Source organism: Pinus tabuliformis, chromosome 7, assembly GCF_031772625.1.
Source record: "Pinus tabuliformis cultivar Carrire ecotype Pingquan chromosome 7, CPIR1, whole genome shotgun sequence".
Lineage (NCBI taxonomy): Eukaryota > Viridiplantae > Streptophyta > Pinopsida > Pinales > Pinaceae > Pinus > Pinus tabuliformis.
Window position 1 is genome coordinate 216,594,774 of NC_142293.1, and position 17,173 is coordinate 216,611,946.

The 17,173-nt window shown below is 35.7% G+C and overlaps 1 protein-coding gene and 1 pseudogene across 1 annotated transcript; both read left to right on the top strand.

Annotated features, from left to right (window-relative positions):
* Nucleotides 1-4,120: 4,120 nt before the first annotated feature.
* On the top strand, nt 4,121-8,219 carry LOC149246622 (lysine histidine transporter-like 8). The gene is made up of 5 exons (XM_089455727.1): nt 4,121-4,530; nt 4,855-4,988; nt 6,072-6,490; nt 6,823-6,954; nt 7,331-8,219. The coding sequence occupies exons 1-5, from the start codon at nt 4,136-4,138 to the stop codon at nt 7,823-7,825; spliced, it is 1,575 nt and encodes a 524-aa protein (XP_089311853.1). The 5' UTR covers nt 4,121-4,135; the 3' UTR covers nt 7,826-8,219.
* Nucleotides 8,220-14,492: 6,273 nt separating this feature from the next.
* On the top strand, nt 14,493-15,453 carry LOC149246623 (lysine histidine transporter-like 8 pseudogene; annotated as a pseudogene).
* Nucleotides 15,454-17,173: the final 1,720 nt, after the last annotated feature.

A 17,173-nucleotide genomic window follows, 5' to 3' on the forward strand; every position in this document is an offset into this window, starting at 1 on the left:
CATTGAGGCCATCACTGAGATCTTCATTCTTGTTGCACCATGATTGTTCCTTCATCGAGATCTTCATCACTGCCGCACCAATGCTACACCTTCACCGAGGTCTTCATCATGATCTTATCCTTGTCTTCATTAGGATCATGACTGATATCATGATTACAGTGATGCCGAGGACATGACTGTGTCTAGGATATATGCTACACCGAGATTCTTCTTCTAACATGTATGTCGAGACTTATGACTGTGTCTTCTGCACTATTCTCATCTTGGGTTCCCAACCCTCAAAGAATATCGGTCCTCTTGCCTACTCTTATCTTGGATTCCCTACACATCCTCATAGAGCATCAGATGCCAGATGATTACCCAATCCTCCATTCTTTCTTCCAGGTGAAGACACAAATGTTGTGTCTATCTCTCCCTCTCAATTAGGGAGGATACATCCATCATGTGTCTACATTTCTCTTCATGGCCTTCACTAAGACTTACCATTGTTAGTCCTCTTCCAGTGCATGACACATGAAATAGAAAAACACAATTGTCACTCCTTTTTAATCAGGGGTGACCCAATCCAAGCTCCCTCTTGATCAGGGACCTATCAGAGCTCCCTCTTAACAAGAGACTCTCCTTTCTCATCAACAACTTCTTCTTCGTGGGTCCTTCAATTGCTTGATCAATTTCTTTCCTTGATGTCATGAAATTTAGTTGAGCTTCTTCATTGTAGGGCAACAATCATCGATCACTTTCCTCCTTAGTTCATCATGTCATTCCTTTCTTCATGGAAAATGTCCTTCTTCATATCTGGAACCTTCTTCATATGGCAACTTTTTCCTCATTATGTTTCTTTCAGGAGTTTCCATCCACCACATGAATGCTAGTTGTACTTGTACTTTCAATTCTTGTCCCAGTAGCCTTGCATGAACTCATTCAGATATTATTCAAGAAATCATAGCATTAAATCAAATCATACCTTTCGAGATGGCTCTTCATCATGGCATCTTCTTGTAGGTATCATCATCCTACATACATGTTGACACATCTCCCAAAGATATCCATTGTCAAGGGTCTTCATCTTTTCAGAATTTTATCAAAGTCTCCATATCTTTCCAGGAGATTTCCTAGTTAAATCTTCTTGTTCTTTTGGATGTTGATTACCTTTATCAGGGTTTCATATCTCACGATCTCTTCCTTTATGCAACGAGTACCCTTGGGAACCTCATTGAACATTGAAGGAAAGGAAGAAGTCATCCAGGACAAGGTTCATCATACATCAATTTAGAAAGGAAACATCTGCCAGATGGGGATATACAAGATCCTCAAGATTCTATGATGGAATCCTCATCGTAGGGTTCACTAATCTAGAGAAGAAGCAAGTGTTTCATCAAAAACTTCAACTTGTGGAATTCATGGATGATGGTGACATAAGAGAAGAAGCATATCAAGGGGTTGAAGACACTTCAATAAAGGAAGTTTCTCTCCAACGAGTACTCATTATGCATACTTTTGAGAAGACCTGCACTGATAAAAGTTGAAGCTACATTGAAAACGTGTTCAATATGTTCTTTTAATGTATCTTCAATTTTAATTAGTGTGGATCTTTTCAAAAGTATGCATAATGGGTACTCATTGGATGTGGAATTTAAATCTACATCCAACGAATGTCTACACTTGAAATTTGTGTAGACCTATAAAGAGATCAACCAAAAATACAATTAGAAAAGTAGTTTTGTTTTGTTTTGTTTTTTTTTTTTTTTTTTTTTTTTTCATCCAAAATATTTACATGTACCTCTTTTTAAATTTAAAAGATTTTGATTGGTTTACATATTCTGACATGGAAATTACATGAAAAATTCATGGGCACTTTTAGGTTGAAATTTCCTCTAATGTAAACATTCTTGAGTTTGTAGGTAAGGCAAAAGAAAAGACCAACATATGCAAAAGAGTCACATCCCAACCTATGCGCAAACATGGTTGGCCATACCTATAAAGTTTCCTTTAAACATTCATGAGTTTGTAGGTAAGGCTAGAGAAGGGCCCGGTGTATCCAAAAGAGGTACATCACAACCTATTCACAAATATGTGTAGATGTGGATTTCTTCATAGGCGTGGAAAGAAATTAGATTAGAAGCAAAGGATTGTGTATGGAAATAGAAATTTGACTATCATCAAATGACAATTCAATTGCAAAGTATGCTTTGAAATAAGGTATTCAAAAAATCTCTATCTAAAAGCTCTAAACAATGATGGATCTAAACCAAATAAATGGAACAATAAGAGGCATATCAGACACCTCAAATCAACTCTATCTAGTAGGAAAAGCTCTTCTTGTGGAACCTTGAGCATTAGCAATTATACCTCCAAAAATTATTTCAAATATTGAGAAAAAAGAAAATCCTCCTCTCCTTAGCAATTGCTACTATGAAAAATGAAAAGAAGTGGAAATGATGATAGCCCCAAACTCTATCAAGAAATTAGTGCAAAATCCAATGGACAAAACCAATCATCACCGAGGTGATGAGGAATTGAGGATTTCATTTGAGGTTTCTAATCAAATATATTTGATAGATCAAGAAAACTCTAATAATACAATCAACAACAATAAAATAAATAAAATATTAAAGGAAAAAATCTTCAAAATTAAAATCTAGAGTAAAATATATAATTATTATTAAAAAAATAATACTCTACAAAATAAAATATAACTGAATACTCATCTATACTCCAAACACTTTATTTCAAAATAACTATAATATAACATATCCACTCATAAATAATAAATAAATTATTATATATATCCTAATGTATATTAAAGAAAAATCAAACATTTAATTAGCATAGCTTCAAAGTTTTTGATTCACAAATTTAAGAAATAGTCCAACCTCAAGAACTCCATCCTCTAAGTTAACACACTTTTCAAGGTCCATGTCAATTGAGTCATTTTCTTGGGCTTCTTTGGTATGTTCAAACTCCCTCAATCCTGTAAGTTAACACACTTTTCAAAATCCATGTCAATTGAATCATTTTCTTGGGCTACTTTGGTATCTTGGGCTTCTTTGGTATGTTCAAACTCCCTCAATCCTGTAAGTTAACACACTTTTCAAAGTCCATGTCAATTGGATCATTTTCTTGGGCTACTTTGGTATGTTCAAACTCCCTTTTACATTGCTTTATTAAGAAGAAGCAATGATCAAATTTATCTAATTATTGTTTGGTTTCTTAGCATTTACTCCGAGATTGATTGCCTATATGCCTCTTTCATATATATTTATATTAACCATGATTGAAATTTATCTAATTATTCTTGGTTTCTCAACATAGATTTGGAGATTGATTGCATTATGTCTTTCATGTATATTTAACTATGAGTATTGTCCAGGTATAATTCTTAACTAGTTTGAATAATGTTATAGGAAGCATTTTTGTTATTAAATGTTTCTATTTATTTTTGAAATTTGGTAACAAAAATATGTAGGAGATTGTACAATTTTGCTGTTTTAGAGTAAATAAATACTTACCATTTTAAGAAATCCCTTTCCAATTTTAAAAATAATCCACCAAAAAATATGCCAATTCAATTTTGGACTGATAAATCTACAACCTCGAGCATAATTCATGCCTATTGCTATTGACAAGAGGATCTCATGTCACGAAGGAAACCAAACAAAAGCAAAGAAATAATAAGTGGATGGAGCCATGCTACCAAACATTGACTCCTCCTGTAGACTAATCGGCATTTCTCACTGGCCTCCCTTCCTTTTCAGTAGACTCATTAGGAGAGTAATATCTTTCACCAAACTCAGAAAGTGAGTGCTTGACTTGCCAAACATGGAATGAGGTTGAAGTTAGATAACTTAAATTATTTTTTGCACAGATTATTATGTAAGTTGATGCAAAACCTACCCATTGCTACCCTGAGCGTGGTAGGTTTTCCTTAGCGCGCAGAAGACTACTTGTAGAAAATTTTCCCTAATGAAAGTTTACCAACCATGAACAACAAGGTGCCAGTCATGGTGACCTTCGTCAAGCTTGGTGGTTAGTGTTTGGAGGAGGTTTTTTGGCTCCTGATTACTCTTCTTGATATATAAATCTTCAAACAATATTGGATGAGTCTAACCATGATTCTGTAACACAGTTTTCAGGAATGGATGAGACTGAGCTTGAAGCTTTTACTGTCTCTCTTCCTCGTTGCCATCACCATTTGTTCGAGCCATCTCCCATTCCCCATTTTGCAGCTGATCTCAAACAATCTTCATCAAATATATCCTGTGCTTCTTCTGCTTCAATGAGTACTCCCATGGATTCCAATTCTGTTCTACGTCCTAGTCCAGTGGGGAGTCCCATGAGGGGAGCTCTGAGTCAAATGAGAAGTTACCTAGAAGACATGGGACACCTCACCAAGCTCAACCCCCAGGACGCATGGCTTCCCATCACTGAATCTAGAAAGGGAAATGCCTACTACTCTGCCTTTCACAATCTCAATGCTGGCATTGGCTTTCAGGCCTTGCTCCTCCCAGTGGCTTTTACATACCTTGGATGGTAATGGTGTTTAAATATCTGCACTTTTCTTATTAGTAAAGCTATTTGGTTCTAACAAGGTTTTCACAGCTCGGGTTCATGTTGAATATCAATTTGTAGATTTTTACAGTGTGAAGATTTAAAATAATTTAGAGTGGACTCACTACTCATTACCAGAGATAGAAGCAAATCATAATTTATTATTTGTTTCTATCCCTGATGATGAGCCACGAGTTCACCAGAAACATTGAACAAGTTGAAATCTTCACACAGTTAAAATCCAAAAAATTGATATTCAACCAGATTTACTTCTTAATGATTTGTGGCTAAATGCTGTTGATGCAGGGCCTGGGGGACTGTAACTTTAAGTGTGGCATATGTTTGGCAATTTTATACGTTATGGCTGTTAATAGGACTGCATGAATCAGTCCCTGGAAGACGTTACAATAGATACATGGAGCTTGCTCAAGCAGCTTTCGGTATGTCCATTAATGCTGTACTGGGCTTTGATTTCATGCATTCTTGATTGCATCAATGGAGAGAAACTAGGTGCATTGAGCATGAAGGGTGGTGGTGGGGTCATCCAATTACTTGTCAGTTACATTAACCATGAATGGTAGATCGGGTTGGTGATTCACTTAATTTTTAATCATTAATTTAATCTAAATGATTCATTAGCTAAATTGATACCGCTACATTCTAATACATTCGTTCATTTATAAAAGTGATAGATAAAAGTGAGGTACATTCTACAAGGTCTAATTATAGTTAGATTGAAAGTAATTTATCAACTGTCTGTTTTTATATTGATTCTTTGAAGAGCGTTGGATAAACCCATATTAACCCACTTGGAGGTGCTGAGGTTCTGTGATATTCACATAGGATGTATATCTCAGTGGCTGAAATTCTAATATGCATACCTGCATACTTTGATTTCACAAGTTCACTCAACAGTACACTGCATGTTGAAGATATTGAGATTTGAAGTATGCAATCTCCAGTTCACAACCAATAAGTACATTTGAACCTGGATTTTACATGGATCTTTGGCCTAGATCTGAAACCCAGGTACATCCTATGTTCCCTCTTCCAGGGTAACAAATAAGTACATCAAAACTGTTAAAAATGATTAGACAATACTTATCTCAATTTCTAATTTTACAACTTGGAAGTGCATATCATGCCATGTTTTAGTTAAGCCTTCATTGCCAACTTGAAAGTGCACATCATCCCATGTTTTAGATAAGCTTACATTGCCAACTTGAAAGTACATATCATGCCATGTTCTATGTTTTAGGTAAGCCTTCATTCCTAACTTGAAAGTACACATGATGCCATGTTTTAGTTTAGCAATCAGTGCCAAATTGAAAGTATATGTCATTGCCAAGATTGTGTGAACATGCAAGCAATTTTTATTTAAATTGAAGTTTTTGAAAAATAAAATTTATAATCAGTTAGAATTTCCATAACCATTCTAACTTGGAAGAAGTTTTTGAAAAATAAAATTTATAATCAGTTAGAATTTCCATAACCATTCTAACTTGGAAGAGTTTTTTTCACAGGGGAAAAACTGGGCACCTGGCTGGCGCTGTTTCCTGTGATAAATCTGTCAGCTGGAACGGCCACAAGCCTCATCAACGTAGGCGGAGGAGCCCTGAAGCTATTCTATAAGAGCTCCTTGGGATCTCCTGATGCTCTTACAACAGTGGAATGGTTCGTTGTCTTTGCGGTCCTGGCAGCTATTCTGTCGATTATTCCCAACCTCAACTCCATGGCATGGGTATCATTCATGGGCGCTGTGATGGCAGTAGCTTATTTCACTCTGCTGTGGAGTCTCTCCATTAGCGTACCCAGACCACAGGGACTCTCCTACCACATAGCACAGTCGTCCACATCTGCGGACACAACTTTTTCTATTTTAAACGCTGTGGGCATCGTGGCCTTTGCATTCAGAGGCCATAACCTGGTTCCCGAAATTCAGGTAAAAAATTTCCTATCTCAAAATTGAGATTTTTATGAGTTGAATTTTAATGAGTTTTTTTGAACTATTTGGTGTGATTCAATTTCAAAAATCTTGATTTTCAGAATTCTTTTTAAGAATTGAATTATTAAAAAACTTATGATTAAAATTTTTGAAAATAAACCAACCACACTCAATAGTTCGAAACTCTGCATAATCCTCAAACTACCCCCTACTCCTTACAGTACAATCATTTTTACATATATCAGAATCTTATCTTATTGGGTTCCTTTTATAAATTTGGCATGAAAAGAATTCTTTCGACAAAATCTCATAACACTCTGGTGTTGTAGGCGACGATGCCATCAACTGTGGAACGACCTGCGCATGTTCCCATGTGGAGAGGGGCATTAACTGCAAATGTCATCGTGGGGTTATGCTATTTTCCCCTTGCAATTGGAGGATATTGGGCTTATGGAAACAAGGTGAAGAGCCATGATTGGGATTGATTGATTAATCAATTTTCATATATTAATATTCATACAGATAGATGTTGTAAATAAATATTTTTTTTGGAAAAATAATATATATTACTCATATTTGGGCGGCCACTCTACCTATTATCAGAGACATGTTTCAAAATATAATAAATATACAATAGATATATATATCTCAAAACAATGATGGTTTTAATCAAGATAGAGAGTTTCTCCCGAAGGAAAAACAACTTACACAGTTTCTCCAGAAGGAAAAACAACTTGACAACCTGAATTCTAAGTAACTGTGAAAATATTTCCACCCAGTATTTATGAATTTCAGTCCACTCAGTATTTATGAATTTCAAATTATCTTTCATGGCAGATGCTCCCTGGGGGAATCTTGAACACAATGTACGCTCTTCATGGAAAAGAAATCCCTGGTGCAGTTCTGGGATTGATATATCTCTTCGTTGCATTGAACTCAGTGAGTAGCTTTCAGATATACTCGATGCCTGTCTACGATTCCCTGGAGACCAGTTACACGAGCAGGAAAATGAGGCCATGTCCGAGGGGTGTCAGACTGGGATTTCGTCTATTCTTCGTGATGTTCAATCTATTTGCAGCGGCGGCTTTTCCCTTTGTTTCCACCTTTGCAGGGGTGATGGGGGCATTATCCAGTATCCCTCTTACTTTTGGGTACCCCTGCTTCATGTGGCTCTGCATCAAAGGTTCTGATGCCAAGAAGTTGGGATTTCTGTGGTATGTCAACTGGTTTTTGGGTTGTGTGGCGATTGCTTTGGCTTTCTGTGTGACCGCTGCATGCCTTTCTACTATTATCCAAACCCATTCCTTTATCTTCAATTTCTTCAAACCTTGACTGCCAGATTCCAATCCTGTGAAGAAAAACTTGTAAATACTGGTTTTTGGTTGTGTGGGGATTGCTTTGGCTTTCTGTGTTACCGCTGCATGCCTTTCTACTATTATCCACACCCATTCCTTTATTTTCAATTTCTTCAAACCTTGACTGCCAGATTCCAATCCTGTGAAGAAAAACTTGTAAATACTGGTTGAAGGGGTTAGTTGTGTCAATGAAAGTCCAGTGTGTTGTTAGTATATCCACCAAAACATCCTTGTAAAACACTGAATGCTAAATGGTCACCGTTTCTAATGGCAGGTCACACTTACATATCGAACGCTTTGGGCCATACCAAAATTTCTGATTTTATGTGACAGAATATTGCTGCAGTCTAATTAAAATGGTTATTTTTGGAAATGGGTAATATAATTTTGGGCCAGAGTATTTAAAATGTATTTTGAAGTTATAAATAGATTTAGTTTTTATGTGACAGAATGATCTATTTTGAAGTTATAAATAGATTTAGTTTTTATGTGACAGAATGTTAGGGACAAGTTTACTGAGGCCGAGGAATTGTTTGGACCACCATTCTAAAAAAAATCAACAAATCTTGCAGATAGAGCATTTAAATTATGTTTTCGAAAGTGGTAATGAACTCAACACCATCAAAAACTTCTTAAGCACCTAAAATCTTGAAATTTAACAACTTCAACCCTGGATTTACAAAAATCTCTACCAAAATTTTCATGATTTTCAATGAAAAAAACAGTGTGGTTAGACTATAAAATGGTTTTTAAGAATTGGGTAATATAATTTTAGACCTATATATTTTAAATGTCAAAACACTTTAACTTTGTAAAATAAATATTTAAACTTATCCTTTTAACAATCTTTCCTAAATTTTAAAAAATAAAACCACAACATATTATGCTATTATTATTATTAAAAACTTATCAATGTAAAATTTCTATTCCGGATTCTAATAAGCTATTTTTCATAAAAGTATGACTTTCTTTGACCCTGTTTCGAAACTCGGAGCCCTCACGAAATCTAACAGTTAACAGTTAAATTTTCATGGAAGTCTGATTCTCTTTGACCCAATTTCGAAACTCGGGAGTCGGAACCCTCGTGAATATAATAATTCAAATTTTGTAGCTATTATTTTATGTGGGGAAGTTGTAACCCCAACATGCAGATAGGGTGTGGTTGGAAGTTGGAACCCCCACGTACTGAGTTTCCTTCCAATATGCTGAAGTATTTTTTATTAAAAGTGAGGGCGCCTGTTTCAACGTTGTACGGATTTTTGGAATGAAGCCAACTCGGTGTTAAAAAGATATTTAAATTATTTTATTTATCAAATAAATATATATGAGTATGTTAAGAAAATTTATTATAATTTAATTGTTAAATTTGTGGTGATAATTATTAGTGGGTGGTGAGAGGGTGAGTAGGTTTAATAGTGTTTCATGTGGGTGGTGAGAGGGTGAGTGGGTTTAATAGTGTTTGCATATGTCTAAGGGTCTTCTTTACTCAATGGGCAGAGGTGAGGGTGTGTACAACTATGCATCCTCACACCCCCTCCACCCATTAGGTGGAGATGATGTTGTTACCAGTGACCACACATTAGGTGTACATGACTTTGTGCATGTGTGTGGAGTTACATGCATGAACAGTGACCACACATTAGGTGTACATGACCTTGTGCATGTGCGTGGAGTTACATGCATGAACAGCCTCACCCTCAACCACCATCTACCCTTTTAGATTGTGAAGGGTTTATGTGTGCACCTGGAGAGGGTGTATGGTTTCTTGATTTCAAAAAGGAGTGTATGTTATCCAAGGGGTGAGGGTGACACCCACCCTCCTAAGGGATTAAGGTGTGAATGTGTGTTATTATCATACACGTGCATACTCACACCCACATCCACATTGTACTTAACAAATAAGGTGAGGGTGTGCATGTATGTGCCCCATAGGAACTGAGTGTGCATGTGTGTACACTTTCACCATACCCACCTCAAATCATCCAAAAGAAAAGATCATGATGAAGTGAATGTGTGTTTATGTGTCTGCCCACTTTATGTATTTGTTTATGTATTTGTTTGTGCATGTGCCTGCATAGATTTACACATTTTTTTATGTGTACTTCACTTCCAAGTAAATGGGTGATGAAAAACATTTTAATACTACTATTTCTTCCTTTTTAATCTTTTTCAACTCATTCAAAATTTAATAGCACCATAATTTTAAAAGCTTTCAAACTTCAATTTTTAAAAGTAAAAAAAATTGTTATAGGTTTTAAGTATCGTATTTAAAAAATAAATTTTTTAATTTGCATAGGTGGGAAAACCAATCATAACTCAGTGGTTAAACCAGCACTCAAGACAACCAATTCTAGTTGTTATCCGTGAATGTGGCTCATCACCCTTATTCAAGGAAAACCACACCGCCAAGAATAACTTGCTAGTGGTCCGTAAGGGGTTTTCGTAAAGGGGCAGGCTTTCACTCTTGGCAGATGCCTCTGGGTCTTGGGGCAGGCTTTCACTCTTGCCAGATGCCTCTGGCTTTCACTCTTGCCAGATGCCTATGGGTCTTGGGGCAGGCTTTCACTCTTGCCAGATGCATCTGGGTCTTGGGCCGTTAACCTAGGCATAACTTTCTAGTGGTTCGTAAGGGGGTCCGTAAGAGGGTCTGTAAAGGGGCAGGCTTTCACTCTTGTCATGTCTCTGGGTCTTAAGCCATTATACATCTGAGGAAAACAAACTCTTAACCAAACATACGCATTTTAGGGCATACTCCAGGCCCAACTATATTTTTTATTTGTCCAATCATATATATATCATATTTAAAAATAAAATATAATTTTTTTAATTAAAAAATAACATTATTTTGAAATTTAAAATTTAAATTTCCTAATAAAAACAAAAACAAAACTATCATGTCCACCTTCACGTTTTCATGTTCATACTTGTATCTATGATGTGTAGTCTCGAAATGTTAAAAATCAGATGTCACCTTTTGGATATGTTAAGTCAATAATTGCAAACTTATCCTTTTGAAAGGAAAAGGATCTTCAACAATACTGTTAGGAAAACCGTCATAATGTAGTTAGTAATCCTCACCTAACGTCTTTGGATATAACTGTGTCTTTCTATGTCAACCGATTATGCTATGTGTAATTGTAGCCTTTACTATCCGGTAAGGTATTCTTTTATATTTTTATGAATTTTTAAAGGTATTGTTTTTATATATTAGAAAGCAATATTTGTAGTAAAAAATCGATATTGGTATATTATAAATTATAATACTATAAATTGAGGGGTTTTATTTTAAATTAAATATTAAAAATGTTTAGATTCAAAATTAAATTTTACCTGTTTGATGGTTATTGCATTATATGAAACTGAACATAAATCCTTACTATTATATAGTTTAAAAAATAAATTTAATAATAAAATTAGTTTACAAATATCATTGAATTTAGAATGGGAAAATTCATGTCTAGTATAAACTTTATGCTTGATTTTATTGATAGATTTTGCTCTTCTTCCACACGATTTGTAGGTTTTTTAGAACTTGTTGGATTATTTCTTTTTCTTTTGTCAAGTTGGAAGTAGATGCAATTCACATTTTTGGATTGGAGATTATAGCCTAATGACTCATAGCAAGGTCGACAAATAGTTGATACAATGTGCTACAATCAATGTCAAGCTTCTAAATTTTCTTCTTCCATAGTTTCTCTATCTCTGGTAACTATGCATGACCAATATTTGAGCTTCATCAAGACTAGAAATCTATTCTTCGAAGGGAAACTGATTACTTGGTTATTTATAAAGAGTCTCTCATGTCTCCTCCAAGATCATCACAGATTCGAAGTTTCATAGGAAAATCAATGCCTTTGGTGGCTTTGCTCTACCATGTTCCAACTCTTCTTGATATTTCTAAGAAGTAAGATTGGTGAAATGCTAGTTCACATAGAAAATACTTTAATACTCTAGGGAAAGACCACAATTTGACATGAAATGCACCTCATACCAAAGGCAAGGCCTCATCCACTGCCTCCCCATTCCTCCTTAAACCAAAGAAACAATTCAAATTAATGTCAAGATGGAGATCAACCAACGTTAGTTACTCCCTAATCCCAACTCAACAAACCCATTATAAATAAGCCAAGTCTAGATCTAGAATAATCCTAACGCCATTCCTCATGTTAATTCTAAGAGAATTATGAAACTACTCCTCCATTGTGATCAAAGTGTGTGAGGGTACCTCAGACTTTTAGGATGTTAATCTCTCTCTCTTCTACTTAAATGATCTTTAATATAACATTTTAGTTTTGATCCCCATCGTAGAAGCATATAAATGTGTATATAATGAAAGATTAAGAGCCAAATGTTGTAATATGTAAATATTGTACATTAAAGGTTAATAATAGAAATGTGTCATGAGTGCAAATAGAGAAGGACGCAAACATTGGGGGGGTTGGGGGCTATGATTTCACTAAAGAGGAAAGAAAGGGGGTTTAGGGGGCAATAGGGGCCAAAGTCAAATAATATTATTTTATTCCTAGCCTAAAGTCTTTACTTATGTCATCCCAAGTCATATCAACCTTGGTGTTAGTGGAGGAAATGAAATTTGTGAGCTTCTTAGGAAGACACGCGGTGAGTTGTGAGAACTCAAACATATTCCATGGATTTTAGTTATGCAAGGGAGAATTGTTCTAAGAGTTTACAGTTTGCAAGCTCTAGTAAAATTTGGGATGTGTGAGAGGACTAAAGCTACCCATAGGTGATTTCGTTCTTTTGGACTCATAGCCTCAACACATGGTGGACTTATTATAGAAGGAGTATATGAAACATAGAGCTATCATTGGGTGGAACATCCTTTGTCTACAACAAGTTGGTGTTTAATAATAAAAAGATAAGTGTTATGGCTTATTTTTTATTATGTCGAATTTAATGGTATATGTATTATTCATTGGTTTTTGTTCTATTGACATGAATAAGTATACATTTGTAACATCAAATGATTAATTTATTTGCAACATCAAATGATTAATTTATTTGCATAAACCTACTTGTCACATTGCATGCATTAATTCATTAATAACAAGAGATGTATGATTATGGTATTAGAGCAAAATAAGACAAAGGAAAATTTTTGGTTTCAGTAACTATCCTTTATCCTTTATGGTCACCAGAAGGTGACGAGTACATTACAAAGTGGTATCAGAGTTATTGATTACAACACTAGGGTTGTGTAGGCCAAATAGGAATTTGGATATGAAGCTATGGTTTGCAGGCAAAGTGTTTGATTGAATTCTTTGAGAAGAGCAATTAGGGAAAATGTTATGAATTTAGTCACTTTGGAATGATGGTTCAAATTGTTGAATTGGTGTCTTTTTATAGTATATAGATGTATGAAATTTATAATCGATGGTTACAAAGTTTGGCCTATGCAAAATTTGGGGGAAATTTTTAAAATTGAGAAACTTAAGTTTTAAATTTTGGATGAAATCCAAAGGTTAATTAGCACAATGGTGTCAAAGTTAGATAGTACAAGGGTTAAAATTGACCAAGGAAGATGAGATTGAAAGATTTCATCATGGCCCTATGGAGGAAACTAGAAAAAATGAAAAAAATATAAAATATAATATATTTAATTTTTGGATAAATATTATGTGGACTTGTACTAGTGACGTCGATTAGCAGGGTTACTTGGAGGTACGAAAGTGTTTCCAAGTGGATTCAAGGAGCATGGATGGCAATCATGAGGTGAGGTCGATGGCAACATGGATAACTAAGTTGACAAAGGTTGTTTATGGAGGCAAGTGAGGTGATTTTTCAAAAGGTTACAAATCCTCCATAATCACTATTAGGGCGACATGTGTCCCTAAGGTGGTAAGTCGTTTATAAAGGCTATGGAGCAATTTGACTAGTGGTATATTATGCCCCATAATTGATCTCAACTATTGATTTGATTTCAAGTGTGGGGAACTTATGTACACCAATAGTGAATGTCAAAGATGAAGTCCTCATCCTCTCACATCAACTAAGGGAAAAGTTTCAAGTAGAGGATGCAAGGATAGAGTGGGACCCCTTTATCCCATCCATGGTTAGGTTTATGCCAAGTGGTATAAAAAAGATTGTGGAGTATGAATGGGCCATACTTAATAAACTTTATAAGATAAAGTGAACATAGAAAAGTGAAGAGAGGCCATGCGGAACTGACATGGAAATTGAGGAGGTAGGGTAAGATGACATGGCTACATTAGAAGCTTATAGCTAGACACCATTTCAACGTCATCAACCAAGTGTCGTCCTACATTAAACAAACAAAATCATTGTTAAAAAAAGTACGAAGCAAAAATATCATAACAAGAAAATAAAATATAAAACCAAGTGAAATATCAAGAGTAGTTCACAATAAGGAGAACCATAAAAGTGCCCATGAGTGTCATTGGATGATTTTGCTCCAAAATTCTAGAAAATGGAATTTAATGGTTTTTGAGAAATAGGTTGTTTCTCATGTTTAGCAACCATGGTGCTAATGAAATTGATAGTTCGAAACGCTCCTCAAACTACACTTTACAATCATCAAAATCTTCTCTTATTGGGTTCCTTTTATAAATTTGGCATGAAAAGAATCCTTTCACAAAATCCATAACACTTTGGTGTTGCAGGCGACGATGCCATCAACTGTGGAACGACCTCCTCATGTACCCATGTGGAAAGGGGCATTAGCTGCAAATGTCATGGTGGGGTTATGCTATTGTCCCCTTGCAATTGGAGGATATTGGGCTTATGGAAACAAGGTGAAGAGCCATGATTGGGATTGATTGATTAATCAATTTTCATATATTAATATTCATATAGATAGATGTTGTAAAAAAAAAATATTGGGAGAAACGGGATGCGTATATTATTAATGTTTTGGGTGGACTCTCTACCTATCATCATCAGAGACATGTTTCGAAATGTAGTAGATATACAACTGGAAATTTGATAGTTTTAATCAAGATACACAGTTTTTCTAAAAAGGGAAAACAACTTAGACAACCTGAATTCTAACTAACTGCGAAAATATTTCTGCCCAATATTTATGAATTTCAGTCCACTCAATATTTATGAGCTTCAAATTATCTTTCATGGCAGATGATCCCTGGGGAAATCTTGAACACAATATACTCTCTTCATGGAAAAGAAATCCCTGGTGCAGTTCTGGGATTGATATATCTCTTCGTTGCATTGAACTCAGTGAGTAGCTTTCAGATATACTCGATGCCTGTCTACGATTCCCTGGATACCAGTTACACGAGCAGGAAAATGAGGCCATGTCCGAGGGGTGTCAGACTGGGATTTCGTCTATTCTTCGTGATGTTCAATCTATTTGCAGCGGTGGCTTTTCCCTTTGTTTCCACCTTTGCAGGGGTGATGGGGGCATTATCCAGTATCCCTCTTACTTTTGGGTACCCCTGCTTCATGTGGCTCTGCATCAAAGGTTCTGATGCCAAGAAGTTGGGATTTCTGTGGTATATCAACTGGTTTTTGGGTTGTCTGGGGATTGCTTTGGCTTTCTGTGTGACCGCTGCATGCCTTTCTACTATTATCCAAACCCATTCCTTTATCTTCAATTTCTTCAAACCTTGACTGCCAGATTCCAATCCTGTGAAGAAAAACTTGTAAATACTGGTTGAAGGGGTTAGTTGGATCAATGAAAGTCCAATGTGTTGTTAGTATATCCACCAAAACATCCTTGTAAAACACTGAATGCTAAATGGTCACCGTTTCTAATGCCAGGTCATACTAGGTTATGCTAAATTTTATTTTTAGGAATTTTGATTGATTTTAAGATAAATCAAATTATTGAATATAAAAAGTTAAAAGGTATTTAAATTATTTTTTAATGAGCTAAATTTGGTTGGAACTATGTGATAGTGGAGTTGTATTTTTCCATTTGAAACTTCAAATCTAATGATTTGGGTTTATTTTTAGGATAAGTTAAATTGTTAAATACAGGAAGTAAGAGTTTTATTTTATTTTGGTAAGTTTGTCATAAATTTTGTTTTCAAGATTTTGGTTAATTTTAAAATGAGTCAAATTATTCAATTTTAGAAAAAATTATTGAAGTTAGGTGAGGTAGCTTGTGATAATAGTTATGAGATGGTTTGATGGCTTGGTCACCTTATAGTCCATATTTATTAAATCAACTTATCCAAGATTCAAAATTATAGTAGGTTCACTTTAACACGTTATATATGTTTAAGATCAAATGTAGTAGGTTCAAAATCTTTGTAAGCTTACCAGATTCACATGTTACATATACCTACAACGATTTCATATAAGATTATCTAAAATCCATTTGCAATCTCTCTCTCTCTGTATATATAGAGACTTTGGGGTTAGGTTAAGTAAGGATGTTAACACATCATTTTTCAAAATCAAGGTCGGTGGTCTAAGATGAAGATGTACCTTTGAGGGGGAGAGTGGGCATACACTATCTCTCTTTTATACTTTTTTCAATTTTATAGCAGTACGGTTGAAGTGTTGAGGATTCACACCTTTATGTCCTAACAAGTGAAATTTAAATGCATACCCTCAGCCACTGGGGATGATGAGTAGGTAAAAGATGAGGATGGATGGTAGGAGGGTGAAGATGCAAACATATGCACACCTGACCCCATTGGAAAGTGGGTATGAAATGCTAGATGGGGGTGGTCCATTATCTTGCAATCATTTTCCTAAGGGTGATGATGCACATGTGTGTGTCTCGGGTATGAAGTTATATGTGAATGAGTGGGGGCGAGGTGTTGAGTGTGCACATGTGGGTGGTGAGGGGGTGAGTGGGTTTAATAGTGTTTGCATGTGTCTAAGGGTCTTCCTTACTCAATGGGCGAAGGTGAGGGTGTGCATAGCTATGCATCCTCACGCACCCACCACCCATTAGGCGGAGATGATGTTGTCACCAGTGACCACACATTAGGTGTACATGACCTTGTGCATGTGTGTGGAGTTACATGCATGAACACCCTAACCCCCAACCACTACCTACCCTATTAGATTGTGGAGGGTGTATGTGTGCACCTAAAGAGGGTGCATGATTTCTGATCTCAAAAATGAATGTATGTTATCCAAGGCGTGAGAGTGACACCCACCCTCCTAAGGGATTAGGGTGTGAATGTGTGTTATTATCATACACATGCATACTCACACCCACATCCATATTGTACCTAACCAACAAGGTGAGGGTGTGCATATATGTGCCCCATAGGAACTGAGTGTGCATGTGTATACACTTTCACCATCCCCACCTCAAATCATCCAAAAGGAAAGATCATGATGAAGTGAATGTGTGTTTATGTATCTGTGC